At 34.9% G+C, this 16,049-nt stretch overlaps 1 protein-coding gene across 4 annotated transcripts in view; it reads right to left on the bottom strand.

Moving 5' to 3' along the window:
- The window catches only part of ARFGEF1 (ARF guanine nucleotide exchange factor 1), a 157,921-nt gene that overhangs the window by 51,498 nt on the left and 90,374 nt on the right, over positions 1 to 16,049 (bottom strand). For all 4 annotated transcript variants that reach the window (XM_021002051.2, XM_021002050.2, XM_078153365.1 and 1 more), the window contains exons 18-22: positions 7,815 to 7,986; positions 5,188 to 5,339; positions 4,330 to 4,458; positions 3,527 to 3,685; positions 3,124 to 3,274 (exon numbers count right to left, since the gene is read on the bottom strand). In XM_021002051.2, the coding sequence (XP_020857710.1) occupies positions 3,124 to 3,274; positions 3,527 to 3,685; positions 4,330 to 4,458; positions 5,188 to 5,339; positions 7,815 to 7,986 (763 nt within the window). The remainder of the gene's footprint in view (positions 1 to 3,123; positions 3,275 to 3,526; positions 3,686 to 4,329; positions 4,459 to 5,187; positions 5,340 to 7,814; positions 7,987 to 16,049) is intronic.

The raw sequence follows: 16,049 nt of genomic DNA, 5'->3' as shown, positions 1-16,049 counted from the left end.
CCAAAGCAATCTCTAAAAATGACTAAGCCATTAGGTCTTTTTTTTAAACTACACATATGTAGCATGCATATTTCTTATAATTTCTTATAATTCAAGATGAACATTAGGTAATGTATTCTAAACATTTTTTTTCAGTTCATTTTACCACACTGGAGGTACAGATCTTGAAATCTAAATTTTATCAGAACAGTCAGTAGACATATTAACATGTATGTGCAATAGATCAATTATCTTTTCCCTTGGTTAAACAGAATGTCTGGAGCAGAAGCAGTGCTAGAGTAGTTTGTTAAATGTTTTGTGATCAAATTAATTTTACTTCATTTTTAGATATAATACTAAACATTTTCAAAAGTTCTTTATTTTTTATATCACAAAACATAAAATACTTGCATTTTTACCACAATCTATTCTCCATAAAAACTGCAGCTTCTGACACTAAGTAGGTGTGTGACTTTAGGTAAATCACTGTACCTTTCTGGGCCTCAGTGTTTTCATCAGCAAAATGAAGCAGTTAGATTAGACAATCTCTAAAGTTCCTTTCTAGGGCTAATGTACTGTGAATGAATGATGAATATGAATTATGATGAATATCATAATGAATGTGTAATCAGTTGTAAAAAACTGAAGATTTGTGAAATGCCCATTCCCATTTCTAAGAAAAGACAAAACAGGACTAAAACAAGAGATTGCTTAGTGACTCCAGAGAAAACAGACTTGAGAAAATAATCCCTTTACCTAGGAATTAACTCTAGGCAGAAATGTCCTAGTGGATCACATATGCATCTCTGTCAAAAAATCATGTAGCTTTGTTTTTCTCCCCTTTTATTAAATAACATCTCCATTCCTTTACCACCATGTTGACAGCTCAAGGCTGATCCTTTCAATCATTTTCTATTCCAGGAACAGCACTCTTACCAGCTAGAGAGCTTCTAATTCCATTGGAAACCGTCCTAGCAACCTGATATACCACAATGGTTTCACCAGAAAGCAGCCTAGAATTATGAGGTAGTCCCAGAGAGATATGAAGGACCCCTGAAGGAAATGGAAGCATAACTTTGCTTCATCTGGACATAGCCCTTCTAATGACAGAGTCCCTAATTTTCCTTCTTGTCTTCCTGTGATAAGGCCTTGTTCTGCAACCATAACTTTCATATGGTACAGTTTGGGATCTAGAATCAGAGGATCTGGGTTCAAATCCTGACTCAGCTACGTACTACTTTCTTGACTTTGAAAAAGTAATCTATCTAATCTCCCTGGGCCTCAGTTTCCTCATCTGTAAAATGACTTTTAAGGTGCTTTCAAGCTCTGGCTCTATAATCTTTTAATCTCTTTCCTATAACACTCCAAGTGAGCTCTACAAGTTCTTCTTTACCCTAGTGAAAACCATCCTAGAAGGGGATTCTAGAGTCTGACTATACTGACCCCATTACCCAGTCCTTATTGACAAAAAGGCTACTGCTGGCAGTTCTGTATTTAATCAATCACCTGATTCTTGCAGTATTATTCTGGGTTACTTTTGGGGGCAGGTAATGATCTTGGCTCTGGAGTCGGCTTTGCCACCCATTCTGTACTTAGCTGTGGCTGAATAGGTTTCCAGATCTCTTTGAATAGCATTATGGACCTAGAATCAGGAGACTTTAGATCTGAAACTTGCCACTCCAACACATTAGCTGTGTGATTATGGGTACTATATATCTCACAGGATTGTTGTAAAGAAAGTGCTTTGCAAAACTTAAAGTTCTATATAAATGTGAGTTATTATCATTATTATATTATGTAAAATATAATATCACACATTATATTATAGATATATTGAGAAAATACATTGCATTGTTGAAGATGTCCCTCCAAAGTGTCTTATCATTTAGGAGTCCTCTTCCCACATATGCTCTTGATGAGTCTGCTCTGACATCTCACCGTGTTCTTAAAGGCTAAGTAAATAGCAAGATGAAAAGGCCAAGTATAGGCCTAGGGAGAAATTATGTCTGTTATCCAAAAACCTAATTAAATATGAAGAGATTTATTACTAGAAGGCTGGCCATGGGGTGATGAACCTTTTCAGGCAAAGCAATTTACGAAGACCATCTACTAAGGTGGACTACTATATGTACTGGTGGAAGGAGACTCTAATCACAGATCCTTGAACTGAACTGCTGTGCTGTGAAAACTCCATGTGCTTGTATTCTGAATTAATCTGAACATCTGTACTCTTTCTGGACCTCCCATGGTTGCTGCAATAGTTTGTTCATCTATACCATAATCATTCTCTTATTACCTAGAGCTCCAGCTACCACCTAGAACTTTGTTCTTGCTCTAGAATGGATTTTCAGTTCTCCACAAAGGTCACCAAGCATTTGTCCAAATGGCTTTGGATTCCCACTTTTGTTCACCAAGCTTTTGGCACGTGGCTCCTCTGTTGATGGAATTCTTAGGTCTTATATGCCACTCACTGTGGCTCTTAAGAATTTGAGCTTAATTTCCAAGGACAGCCCAGACCACTTGTTTCCTTATTGCCACAAATGGATATAACTTCCCAAGAATTATCCATTTCAAGTCCAACCTTGGATCAAGAATTCAGTTTTGGTCTCTATACCTTTGCTGAAACAAATACAAAATCCACTTAGGTTTTCCAGGATTTTTTGGTTACAAGCAATTAGGGAAAATTCCCAAGAAACAAAATTACAGTTCAAAATGGTATAAGGTAAACAGCCCTGTGTATTAAGTAAGTTGCCAGTACTTTAAAACCAATTTTCCTTCAGTTTCAGATCTGCTCTCTTCCATCCTGGCTACATAATTTCTTAGGCTTCCTTCTTTTCCTGACAAGACTCTACAATCTTGTCTAACTCAAACTTGCTCCTAATCTCTATTGTTCTTTCAGATGAAAAATTGGAAAGGCCTAAGCACAGGCCTGATAGCAACAGTGGCAAGGGTTATTAGTATGACTGAGAGCTGACCAGGTAGCTGTTTCCTCTGTTTATTCATCCTAATTCATTACACAAGAAAGATAAAAAGGCATTTTATAAAACTCTTCAGGCAATGTTTTAAAGATATAGGAAAGTAACTCCTCATTAGAAGATGAAAAACACATTTCAGTTAAAAAAAAACTAGTCAGAAAATTCTCACCTAGTCCCAGGCCCACAAACTCATCTGGAGCCTGATCCTTTGTTCCACTGAAAGAGCCTTCTCTGCCTCGGACGGTGCCAGAGATGTAGCGCGGCTTCACTCCAGTCCCTATTAGCTGTGCCAGCTCCAGCTGACTGATGCATTTCAGGATCTTAATAGTAAGCAAACAAACAACAAACCAATATCCTGAGAAGAGGTGAAATGGAAGTGGCAATGATTTTTCAAAGGAAAATCTAAGTCCAAACTATAAAAAGCTGTAACTTTTTATAGCACCTCACATTTGTTGCAAATAAAATAAATTCTCCTCAAAGTATTTCAGCTATATTCACTGTTTAACTATTTAGTATCAATACATCTCATAAAACAAAAATGCATTATAAATATAACAATAAACTAATTATACCTCATGCCATGAATTCCCCAAATAGTTTCCATCTGTATGAGCCACTGTGATGAGTGTCTTTATTGTGTCAATGTTCTTCTGCTTCATTTCAGTAATACCTGAACTCACTGTCAGCAAAGTGAATCTTGCTAGTGCCTGGACATAAGCGTCTCTTTCAAGCTTTGGGTGACAGAGAAACAGAGAATGACCACTAGTTAGTTGAATAAAAAAAACAAACTTCTAGACTAAGTGGATGCAAGTATGTATGTGTGTATAGATATGTATGTACCCATACACAGATATGTTTCAGATCATATGTATATATTTGATACAGGAATAAAAGCATAGCCTCAAAAAGAAAAAAGACACAGAGTGCCTGTTTTGATCACAGGAGAGCTATATTCACAGACACATTAGATTATCAAGTGACGTATAAATTTGAAAACACTGTGTAAACGTTAAAACTTTTTACATATTTAAACAAAATATTCAATCATATCATGTAGGTAGTAAAAACTTAGAAAACATTCTTTAAAATATTAATATTCTCTGGAAAAAGAAATTTCCATCAAGCCTTATCATGATTTTTAGACACATCAAAGCAAAGAATCAAAGCCATAGAAATCACACAGAACAACAGAATAAAGCTTAGTGGAAATTTTAATTTAAATTTCATTCAACTGAAGGAACTTCATAAAATCTTAATCCATTTTCAAATAACGTAGACAAAGAAGAATTTTTGTAGTTATATGCCATATTAATGACATAAATAACATTTTCAGGCTGACTACAAAAGCCAAACATATCAAAATAGTCCACGTTACCTGAATGCTGAAAATGCAAGCAATTCTGATTGCACATCGTATGCCCTCCAGACAAAGAGAAGCTACTTCGGTATCATCACAATCTTGTAGGCCCACACTGAATGCAGCCAGAAACGGTGTCCAGGCCAACTAGAAAAAGTAAAAAATATATGTTCTAGGAATTCAATCTATATACACATCCATTAGTGTATGATGATAAAACACTGCTTTTCATAAAAATGTATGAGAAACTCTAAAATATATTCTGAGACTATAATAAGAAAATACAATTCCTGGCAAAATGAGTTCTGACAGGCTATTTCAGAAAATAGGAGAATAATGTCTTGAAGCTAATCTGGCCATAGAAGTAGAAGGGCTGAGATTCCTGCTATGGGGCAGTTAGTAGCAGAAGTTTTTATATAGAATAAGAACACACTTTCACTTAAGAATAATGTTCAAAGGTTTCTGCAATTGTAGGCACTTGTCAACCATTCATATGTTAAAGCTAACTGCTTTTTCCTACTGAAAGAATATCTGAAAAACATATTCCTTTCCTTAGATTTCTAGGAATTACTAAACATGGGTGGAAAAAATAATCCAAGAAAGAAGGCATAAAAACAAAAAAAGTCTTTGAGAAAAAAGACTGTCAAGAGTCTATCCAAGCTCTAGAATGGGAGACAAAAGTATAAGTCAAAGAAAATAAATTCTGAATCACTAGAGTCAATCAACTAGCATTTATTAATTGTCTACTAAGTGCCAGGCGCTGGCTACATATGATAAGCACTTCAGATCTATTCATTATTCCTGATTATTATTCAAAGCATTTAAATTAAAACATAAAAACATATCTTATTACCAAAAATCACTAACAATTCTCACCTTGAACATAGGTCTCACATGTTCCAGATGAGTTGCACTGGTAAAAGGCGCTTGAACGTGGCTTACTGCTTCCATGAGAGCTTTAGCTGTCTTAGCCATTTGTTCCATTTCTAAATTATACAGAAGTCTCCTCTGCTTTTCACTGGCTACATCTGCAATAATTGTATTTACATATGCATAGTTAATGTTGCTAAATCAAAAGTAAGGCTTTTTACCAGTTACCATTTTATTTACAATGGAAAAATAGTTGAGAGGAAAAAGTCTGAGGATGGGAATTGGGAATAAGCTTCCCAGGTGAAGCTTGGAAGCAAAAAGGATTTAGTTGAAAGGCCAAGGAAAATTGCCTTCCAAACATATTTGCTGTTTTTCTGGGAGTCAAGAAGTATATAGTAACAAAGGCATTTCAGGGTGTTTAGGTGTCTCAATGTATCACTATAGCCTTCTTGCCTCTAGTTTCTATGAATTTGATTTCATGCTTCCAGATAATGCTAAAGGGCAGGGAGAGAGCCCTTTGAGAATATTGTAGAAGAGCCAGAAGGAAGAATATAAAAAAGTAGAGGCTGAGAGTCTGTATTTGTGTGGCTGAAATAAGAAATAAGAAAAGTTAAGTAGAAATACTTAAGCATGTCATAAATACAGCACCTGACAAGCATCATCAAGCCCAAGTTTTTAAAAAGTTAATGGCCAATCAAGTTCAACATTTTTCTTTTGCTCGCTATTTCTTACTGAATGCATATTTCTAGTTCTTGACTTCAAAGTCTTAAATTACTTCCCTATTTCCATCACCTTCATTACCTTTCTCTAATTATGTTCCCTGGACATATTGTAATATTACCCCCTCATCTTTCGGAACACAAAAAAAGCGGTTGGAGAGTATCTTCTTGACATTTTTATCCAAATACTTGCTTTTTTCCATTCTATTTTTCATCTCTGAACAGAATTTAAGTATTTAGATCAAATAAGCATTATTTCATGTATAAAACAGAACTTGGAATTTTCCAGATATCTCTATTTTCTGCCATTTCACCTATGGTTGGGAAAGGATGGAAAAAGACATGAAAAATCATTTTCTAGCCCTACTCTGAGCCTCGAACAAGTGTTAAAGTAACAAGCAAGCAAGTGTGAAGCTTCTTCAATATACAACTGTATAGAATCAATGTGTTCATGACAGTGCATGAAAAATCCTATTCTTGGAATCTGTGGCAAGTTTATAACAAAAAAGAAAACCAAAAATAAATTAAAAAAAAGGAAGACTGGGACTGACCCAGATGTAAGATGTAAGTTTCAACTGTTTAGTCAGCTTTTAGTCTCATGAGTGCACAAAGAGATTAGAATACAAATAACTTGTGCTTATACTCAGTAATTATGATTCTTTAAGAGTGGATCACAGTTAAACAAAATTTTTCTGATAAGAAAATTTCATAGGGAGTAAAGAGAATCTAATAACCTCTTTTGCTTCCAAGTACTCTGCTGAGATGCTTCTGCTACAGGACTTAGAAATCTGGAAATCACTTTATCCTCACTCTGCAGGACATGCTCTGGCACCTTGCTCTCAATCTTCTGGCTCAATACCCATATTCAGAGGTTGATTCAAAGAGAGACCTCACATTCCTGAACTGCCTGGTTCTCCTACACCTCATTCCATTTGCCTATGTCTGACACACATTACCCAGTCTCAGGCCCAAGTACTTGGTTTTCACATCATCCTTTCTGTACAGGCCTGTTCCAGCCAATTACCTGGCCCCTTCTTAACGTTCCAAATTTCTTATTCCTTACTCCGTTACTTATATACTCTGAGATCAAGTAACAATGGCCTCCTTGCTGTTACTCACATGTGACACTCCATCTCCTGACTGCGTACTTTTACTGGCTGTCACTCATGCCTGGAACACTCTACTTTTCTCATTCCAGCCTCCAAGCTTTCCTTATCATCTAAAGTCCCACCTTGGACAAGAAGCCTTTCCCAATCCCTTTTAATCTTAGTGCCTTCCCTCTGATACTACACCAATTTATCCTGCATTTATTTTGTCTATATAAAGTTGTTTGCATGTTGTCTCTCCCCCATTAGACTGTAAAGTCTCTGAGAACTGTTTGGGGTCTTTCTTTGTAGCCCCAGTACTTAGCACAGTGCCTGGAACCTAGTAGGTACTTAATAATGCTAGCTGATTGGCTGACTTGACCTGTGCCTAGAGCGGGGATCAGCAAACTATTTCCTACTGCCTGATTTTGAGTTGAGAATGTTTTTTGCATTTTTAAATAAAGTTTAATTTTAGCTCACTATCTGTTTTGGCCCCCTTGCCATAGTTTGTTGACCCCCAGTCTAAAGCAGAAGCTACAATTCCAACTGTAACATGTTTATGAAGTCTGGCCACTTAAGCCAACCAAGCTTATCTTGACTACTTCTACATATTAGTTTTCTCCCATACCTAGCAATGCTCTGATTTAGACCCAGCATTGTGCTGTCATACAGACTGACTCGAGGGGTTTATAAATATCGTTAAATAAGTATCTACCATGCAATGAGGTATATTGAGATAATTTATTGTGAACCAAGGGAGAAATTATGTATTATATATAAAGAACCTTTTTTTCCCCACTGACAATCAACATTTGATTCAGGTACTTACTCTGCTTACTTGACTTTGTAGGTATTGCTAGTTCTTTTGTTTCTTTCATTGATATCTTTTTCCCAGCTATTTCATTATAGATAGCTGACAGATATTCTTCAGGAAGGTCTTTACTGTCATTGATACCTCTATTCATTTTAATATACTGTTCCTTTGTCATTTTATTCTTTACCTAAATATGAAAAACAGGCAAAAATAAGTAAAATTAAGATAGGAAAATTTCCTGTATTTTGTAGAGTTCAAATATAATCAATCAACAGACTGAATACTTTTGTAAACATGAAAGAGAAAGTGTCCAATCATATGTGCATTAGGATGGAAAAAGAAAACAAGAATAATTTGTGTGTATAGATAGAAAGATTAGACAGAGAGAGATAGAACTACCTACCTATTTATCACTTTGCAGCTTATGATGTGTTTTCCTCACAACAGCAAGGCAGGTAGTAAAAGATTTCCTCCCATTTTACAGATAAGGGAACTGAGGTTTAGGTAGGCAAAGTAACCTGCCCTCAGACACACAGCTAATGAGTGTCAGAACCAGTGCTCAGGTCTCCTGACAAATCTGATGGGTTTGTAAAGACATATGCTGCCCTACACTAGTCTGATACTAAGCAATGTGCAACAAGCAATGGGATAAAGAGAGAATAGAAATGGTCCTCAGGGAAGTCTGAGAACTCTATTCAAAAGTCTTACAGATTAAATTAAGGTCGCTTATGAGAAAGATAAAGGACACCAAAAAAGCTTATCCTAGCTCCAAAGAACACAGAGTTTAAAAGCACACATGTAGTAGAAGCAAAGGTGAAAACACATGAAATTTAAGGACAAGAGAAATATCAAAGGGACAACTGAGTGTCATTAGGTGACTTGGGTAAAATTTCCAGGGAAATTTTTCTCCTACTTATAGGTACCCTAAGTGAAAAGGACCTCATGCATACCTGGATGAAGTTTTGGAACCAAAGTTAGGAGTCTGTAAGATGGTAGCCCCATTAACCATACTTGGGAACCAGCACAGCCATAAACCCAGATGACTGATGGACAATGAATCAGAAGTCCTAATAAACCACATAAATTGCAGGGGAAAAAAAGCAAAATGTGTAATTTTCTGAAACAAAGAAGAAATTAAAAGTCTGGGTGCAATTAGAAGTTGCCCTAATTTACAACAACAGTGGGAGAGATAGAAAAGCAGTAGCAAGATGTAATCATCTGCTCTACTTTCTCATAAATGAACTTTCTCTCAGAATAAACTTCTAAAAATCTAAAATGGAAACCTAATCTTTAGGCAGATTACATGTTGGGAACAAAACACTGAGGGATAAAAAAAAAAGAAGTTTGTATGCAATTACCAAGCAAAATACAGAACATCCAAGAAAAGCCTAGTAAATGTTTGAACAAAATACAAACAATGGTGAAGGGATATATAACAAAAGAAAAGAATTTGAAGATGGATTGTAATTTATTTTGCCATAAGGATGACAAATAGTCTCTCTAAAGATAAGGCTAAAGATAAATTTGTGTGAGAGTTCATATAAGAAAATCAAGCATTGAAAAACATCTTCCCAAACTCAAAAAGTCAGAAAGATAATAATGTTCACAGAACATTTTCATTTCAAGTTCTGTTTTACCCTTTGCAAAGCAATGGTTCTAACAAATCAGGGAAAAAAGGAGAGAGGAGTGCTTATAGCAGTAACTAAGAAGAAACTAAGTATAACAAGGATGTCTGGTTTTTAAAAATTACTATTATTCAACACTGGACTCCAGGGCCAGTGTTCTCTCCACCTAGCTGCCCCTAGTACACTTAATTTTTTTTTTTTGGCTAGGCAATGGGGTTATGTGACTTGCCCAGGGTCACACAGCTAGTAAATGTTATGTGTCTGAGGCCAGATTTGAATTCAGGTTCTCCTGAATCCAGGGCCGGTGCTTTATCCACTGTGCCACCTAGCCGCCCCTAGTACACTTACTTTCGAAAGATTCTCTTTACATTGTAATATGAAGAAAAACTGGGGAGTAGGGAACCGGGGGAAAGTCAGGAAAACAAGTTGTTCTTAATGTTTTGATGAAAACTAAAAAAAAAAAACCTATCTGGAAAACAAAAATAAAAAAGAAAATACTTAAGGAGGCAACAGGATTAGAAAGGATCACAGTTATTGCTAGAAATCCACAAGCCTGGTGTAAAGTGGTCCCTATCATGCAAAAAATGAATTTTCTTTTTGGAAATCTAAATTACTTTAGAGAATATGAAGGAGTAGTATGGGTGAGTGTGACTGGGGACAGAGGGTGGACAGGGAGAGGATTGTAGAGGAGTAGGAGAACAAAAAGGAAGGAAAACCTATAGCCTTATTTCTAGGTTCCCAGATCTCAAAATAAGTTTATACTCAATGCTCCAACCAAACCAGATTATTTACTACTGAGAATAAACACAGATCAAATTTAAATAAAGCTTAACTTAAATACTGCTCCAATAAATAAGTTTTAACTGTATCACACAATATAATAGCACTCTTAACTACGAACATATTCAGAGAAAAGGAACATTTGAAAATGAATAACTTATTCGTTAGAATTCATCTAAATTTCAAATCTGAGAAAGCTAAGAAAAGTGGTTTACTACTAGGGGTGAAATAAATACTTATACACGAAATGAAAACCATTACTATAGTGGGGAAGACAAAATGGAATGCCATATATCTATAGGAGCTGAAAGTAAGCCCTTTAGAACATCTAAACTCAATTTTAAAAAAATATCACAAGTTAATAACAATTAAACTATTTGACTGTTTTTGAAGAAAATATAGAAATATAATTATTTAAGAAAGCCACAGAGGAAGTTCACCTGAGAACCACTTTTAACAACTTTAAGAACAAGTTGTTGGATTTCTCACAACACATTTCCACTATATATGAGAAAAGAATAATTTTATAAAGTCAGGTTTCACAGTTTTTAACTTTAAATAAAAATGAAGAAAATAATGTGACTTAAATTTTTCACACATTTAAAAAAGAATGAAGGCCAGAAAACATAGTTATTCTTTCTAATTCCCAAAGATTATGCTAGTGGGGACAAGACAGCCGTCAGAAGTCACTTAGTGTCACTGAGTTTTCTTCTATTTCACAGACAAAAACTATCTTACTAAATAGGAGGACAGTCCCATCTTCAAATATATAGGAAAAAAAGTTCCTACTACAGTGACTTTACCCTCCATGTCAATTAATAAGTTCATGTTTATGTAGCACTCTAAGCTTTCAAAGTGTTTCACATACATTTTCTGTTAATCTCAAAACTGTTTTGCATAATAGGTATAAAGTATGTGGAAATTATTACGCTAAAATAATTATAAGGATTTTAAACGTTCCCACAGAACTTTTTAATAGAACATACATATTTATATGCAAGCACATAAGGCAATCTAAAACATGCTAGAAGGCTATATAAAATAAACAAGAATATCACCAAAGAAAAAGAGGCTACTAGAAATGCCACAGTCAAAAAATTTCCTTAAGCACCTACAGTCTGTGCTCAAAGTGTGAACTTAAGCCTGGATACTATCATTATTTAGCTTTTATAACTGAGCACATAGTTTTTATTTTTTAATAAAAATGAAAAGTAAACAAATAAAACAATCCAAAGGCAAACATATCTACAAAATCAAAAGCCAAGATAAAAACAACTACTACTATGTAATCTCTGCTGTAAGGGTATTAGGAAATAAATTTAAATCTATGGATTTCACTAGAAAAGAATAGAAGTAAGTAGGAGATACATTTTTAATAACTCAGCAGCATTACCTCAGGAATCAAAAAGATTTGCAATCAAAAAGGCAAAAACTATATAAAAATCCTCATTTGGCAGAATGATGAAAGCTTAAGAGTGTATAAATTCCTCAGAGGTCATCTCTAGTCCACCTCTGAAAAGTCCAGCTTCAATCTGAAAACATCCAATGACAGGTGACTATATTCCTTGTGAAAAAAAAAGCTTATTATACTTTTCAACCACTCTACTTGCTGGAAGTTTTTCCTTCACATTGATCTAAAATCTGCTTTCCTCAAACTTCCAGGCAAATGATCCTAGTTTGTATTCTGTAGCCCAGTACGTGGGGTACCAAAGTCCACATATGTTCAAATACATAAATCTTAAATCTAGGCATTCACATATATAAGTAAAAGACTATAAATATGTATGCAACTCTTCCCTCATTTTTGAGGTGTATAAGGAAAACTTGATTAGACAGAGAAATGGAGAATACCACTTTGGATAAGTGATTTTGAAGAAGCTTTGAGAAAGTGAAAAGAAAATTGCCACAGAATGTGAAGACATTACAGATATGAGGCATCACCTTGGAGGGAAAAACCAATGAACAAAAAATGCTAAGGGACCTTACCTTGAAAATCACTGATACATAAATCCAGTGGATTTAATGGAAAATTATGACAGCTAGATGACATAATGGAGAGAGCACTGGGTCTGAAGTGTTGAAAACCTAAGTCCAAATCCCTCAGATACTTAACTAGCTGTGTGACACATGGCAAGTCACCAAATCTCTGTCTGCCTCAGTTTTCTCACCTGTGAAATGGGGGATATAATAGCACCTATCTCTCAGGGTGATTATTAGGATAAAATCAGACCATATTTGTAGAGTTTTGCAAAGCTTAAAGGGTTATATGAATGCTAATTATTCTTAGTAGCTATATTCGCCATTTATTCAATTCCCTCTGATTTTATAAAATGACTAGTTGGCCTAGCTAATATCTAAAACTACTTGAAGGTCTAATATTCTATTTTTTATTTTGGGAAAAGAACTACAAAGATCATAACAAATGAGTTTTCCTTTTAGTACACATAAGGTTCTGAACATTTCACTGACTGTGTGTGTGAATGTGTGTGAGAGAGAGAGAGAGAGAGAGAGAGAGAGTGTGTGTGTGTGTGTGTGTGTGTGTGTGTGTGTGTGTGTGTGTGTGTGTGTAATAGATGTGGATGTACTGGACTTACTGGTTACTTAATCTGGGAAATGTGCATTTTTTTATCCATTTTTTCCAGTGAGGATGATTATTATTAGTTAGATCTCTTTTCAATGGATTTAGATAAGAAAGCTTTAAAGTATTTTTGGGGGTTATAGCAAGATTAGTACAATGTGATCTAAGACTGACTGTCTCAATTAAAAGATTTCTAATTTGACTCCATGCAGAGCATCTTCCATTACACTGGCAAACACCTTCAACAAGCTTGTATCTTCCTTTTCGTGACTAGTTTGATGTTGATATGTAGATAGCAAGTATATGCAGATTAATGTATACATTTATTTTTGTGGTTGTATGTTATAGAATCTTGTATGATTTTTAACATATGTGTGGGAGACACCTTATTTCACAAGACATAAGGCTTCATTTTGTTCTTATTTAAAATTAACAATGAATGGAAAGATAATATCCTGTGGTTTCTAAATTACTCTGCCAATTATATGATTATGAAGAGTTCAACTGTAGAAAATTACCTGTAAAAGCTTATCTGTTACATTTTCATGTTTAAATTATAAATACACTTGACTTCACCAAACTTTTTCAAAGATTTTATAGAGATAAAAAAGCAAAATACTGGTCAGTAGCTGCTGAGATTTTTTTTTTTAAACCAAACAACCTTTTAGACGTTTGTTCTTTTCCTTTTTGAAATTTCTCCTCTAAAATATCTTCAAAATTGATTTCTAGGTATCATTAAATAATTATATCATATACAGGAGAAATTACTTTTGTATGCATTTGGTCAGGTCCAGCTGCTCTACTTGACTAAGTGCCACTTCTTCAAATATACTGGGATTGTTCTGTTTGTATCTGAGGCTGAAGTGTTTCAATGTAGCAGTTCTATTCTCAATGATGAGAATAGGTATAGAAATGCTGGCAGATCATGTTCCATTTGCCGCCCTCTCTGGCCCCTCTTTTTACTAGCCATGTGGGTGGGGGATGGGAGGATGTGTCTTAACTCTTCTGTCTATCACTGTGGTCCCAGAGAGGGGAGTGACAGGTGAGTCCCAGCCAGCTTCCCTTCACTTCTCATCTCCCAGCTACCTTTCACAAGCTGCCCTGCTGCTGTCTGTATATCCTGCCTCCCTCTATCTGTGGAACCATGACCAAATCAACTATGCCCAGGTGTGTCAATCTATGTCTGAATGGACTTACCATCCTAGGAACACAATTTTTTTTGACTAGCACATTGGTAATTAGGGTTTTCATGTCTGTTTAGATAAAATCCACTTCACTTTTTTGTCATGTTGCTCCCAACACCTGATATTTTGTGACTCTTCTTGATGGAAAATATTTATAATATATTAACATAGAGCTTCTGGTTAATCTATAAATCTTTGCTTCTTTCATTTATTAATCATGAATTTTATTTTCCAATGTATTTTTTATCATCTTCCATTTTTCACAGATCTTTGCATTGAAGTAACTGAGTATTAAATTATAACTTGATTTAGTTTAGGGGAATATTGTCAAATTCTTAATAGAATTTTTCTCATCCATCACCTACAGTTGTTGATACGTAGGCAGAAATTATCTTTACATAGATTTATTTGCTACAGTTAACATAAGCGCTGCAAGATAAGATGACCAAGAAATATCCTATGAAATGATGGTTTTTATTGCCTTTGGTTGCACATTAAAACAAACTCTGCCAACTCCTTCACTTGCTTCTCAAAGAAGAACCTGGGAGGCATTCTTCCATTTAGCTACAACTTATGTATGTTCTCTGGCTTCATTTATAATGAGAATGTCTATATATATGGACAGGATTCAGTATCTCTGGGAGCATATCAACTCACCAGAAATAGGACAAAGCCTACATATCAAAGAATATCAAAGTAATGTTTATCTACGACTTAAGAATTGTATAATTCTTTACACCTTTTTATGGTAAAAGGACCTTTGGTAAACTAAAGGTATTTGACATCTGCCACGATCTTTTCCATCGCTCTACCCCTATTACTGCAGAAAAAAAAGAAAGCTATAGAAGTCTGAAAGCCATTTTGTAAATTTTTTTCCCTATTGTGATTGACAAAAATTTCATTGGCTTAGTGGCCAGCCATCTGGTGATGAAGGGCTCCATACCCAGAGTGGGTCTGGTTCTTAGACAACAGACCATGTCTGTCATAGGAAACACTAGAAAACCTTTAGAGCTTCATAGAATCTTTTGGAGTCTGTGTTTGTTTGACTGGTATAATCTTTGAAAACTCCAAATCACCTCCAACATAAGGAAACATTGAAACAGAACTTTGCAGAGGACAAAAGAAATGTTTGTCATAAAACAGTCATTTCACCAGAAGGCTCATATCATGTCAAAGAGTTCAGATCACATCCTCAAAAATGAAAATATTTCCCAAGAACTTCAGTGTTTATAAGGAGCAGAAAATCCACTCGGGAAAAAGCATGGGAAATGTGATGAGTTTGGGAAAGGATTCATTCAAAGCCCAATGTTGTCTCCTAATCAAGTAGTCTTTCTAGGGGAGAAATCTTACACAAATGTAAAAAGTATGAGAAATCCTTCAGTTATGCCCTGTTCTGCTCAACATAGGGCCTACAATGGAGATAAATGCCATCAATTTAATGGGTGCAGGAAAGTCTTGCATCAGATCTCTAACTTCTTCACTCAAGGGAGAAACTATACAAAAAGTGAAGAACATAAAGTCTTTAAGTGAGTCTCAGTACTTCAGGTTCATCAGAGAAATCAAAGTAGAAGCAAAAAAAAATTACTTTGCAGTGTTTAATATAGTAGCTTACCTTAAGGATAAAAAATTGACTATTTTAAAGAAAAAAGGTCTCAAGAAATCTTAAAAAGAGAGAATATAGAGACTGTCATTCAAAGATTTCATTGTGCAATAGAACCAAACCCCTAAGACTATAAAATGAGTATTTAAAGCAAAATGTAAAAAAAAGGAAAAAAATTAAAAACTAAAACCAATAATCTTTTTTCTTTTCACAAACATGTCCACTTTTGAAAATGGAATATAGTATAGCTAAACCATCATCACAGTACTATCATCATTAGTATCAGAGAAAATAAATCATAGAATCATAAAGCAGCACAACTACCTTAAATTTTTATAGCATTTATTATTTTTTAATGTAAAAGTACTTTTATGTGTTATGGCAAGTGAGTGACAGAATTATAAAAACAATCTCAAATGCCTTCATTTGCAATATTCAATTTGGATTAAAATTTAATTTGTATTTTTTACAAACTATTTGTGA

This window comes from Phascolarctos cinereus, unplaced genomic scaffold, assembly GCF_003287225.1.
Source record: "Phascolarctos cinereus isolate Bilbo 61053 unplaced genomic scaffold, phaCin_HiC Scaffold_4;HRSCAF=312, whole genome shotgun sequence".
NCBI classification, from domain to species: Eukaryota; Metazoa; Chordata; class Mammalia; order Diprotodontia; family Phascolarctidae; genus Phascolarctos; species Phascolarctos cinereus.
Note: the sequence above shows the minus strand (reverse complement) of the source record. Positions and strands in the feature narration are given on the sequence as shown.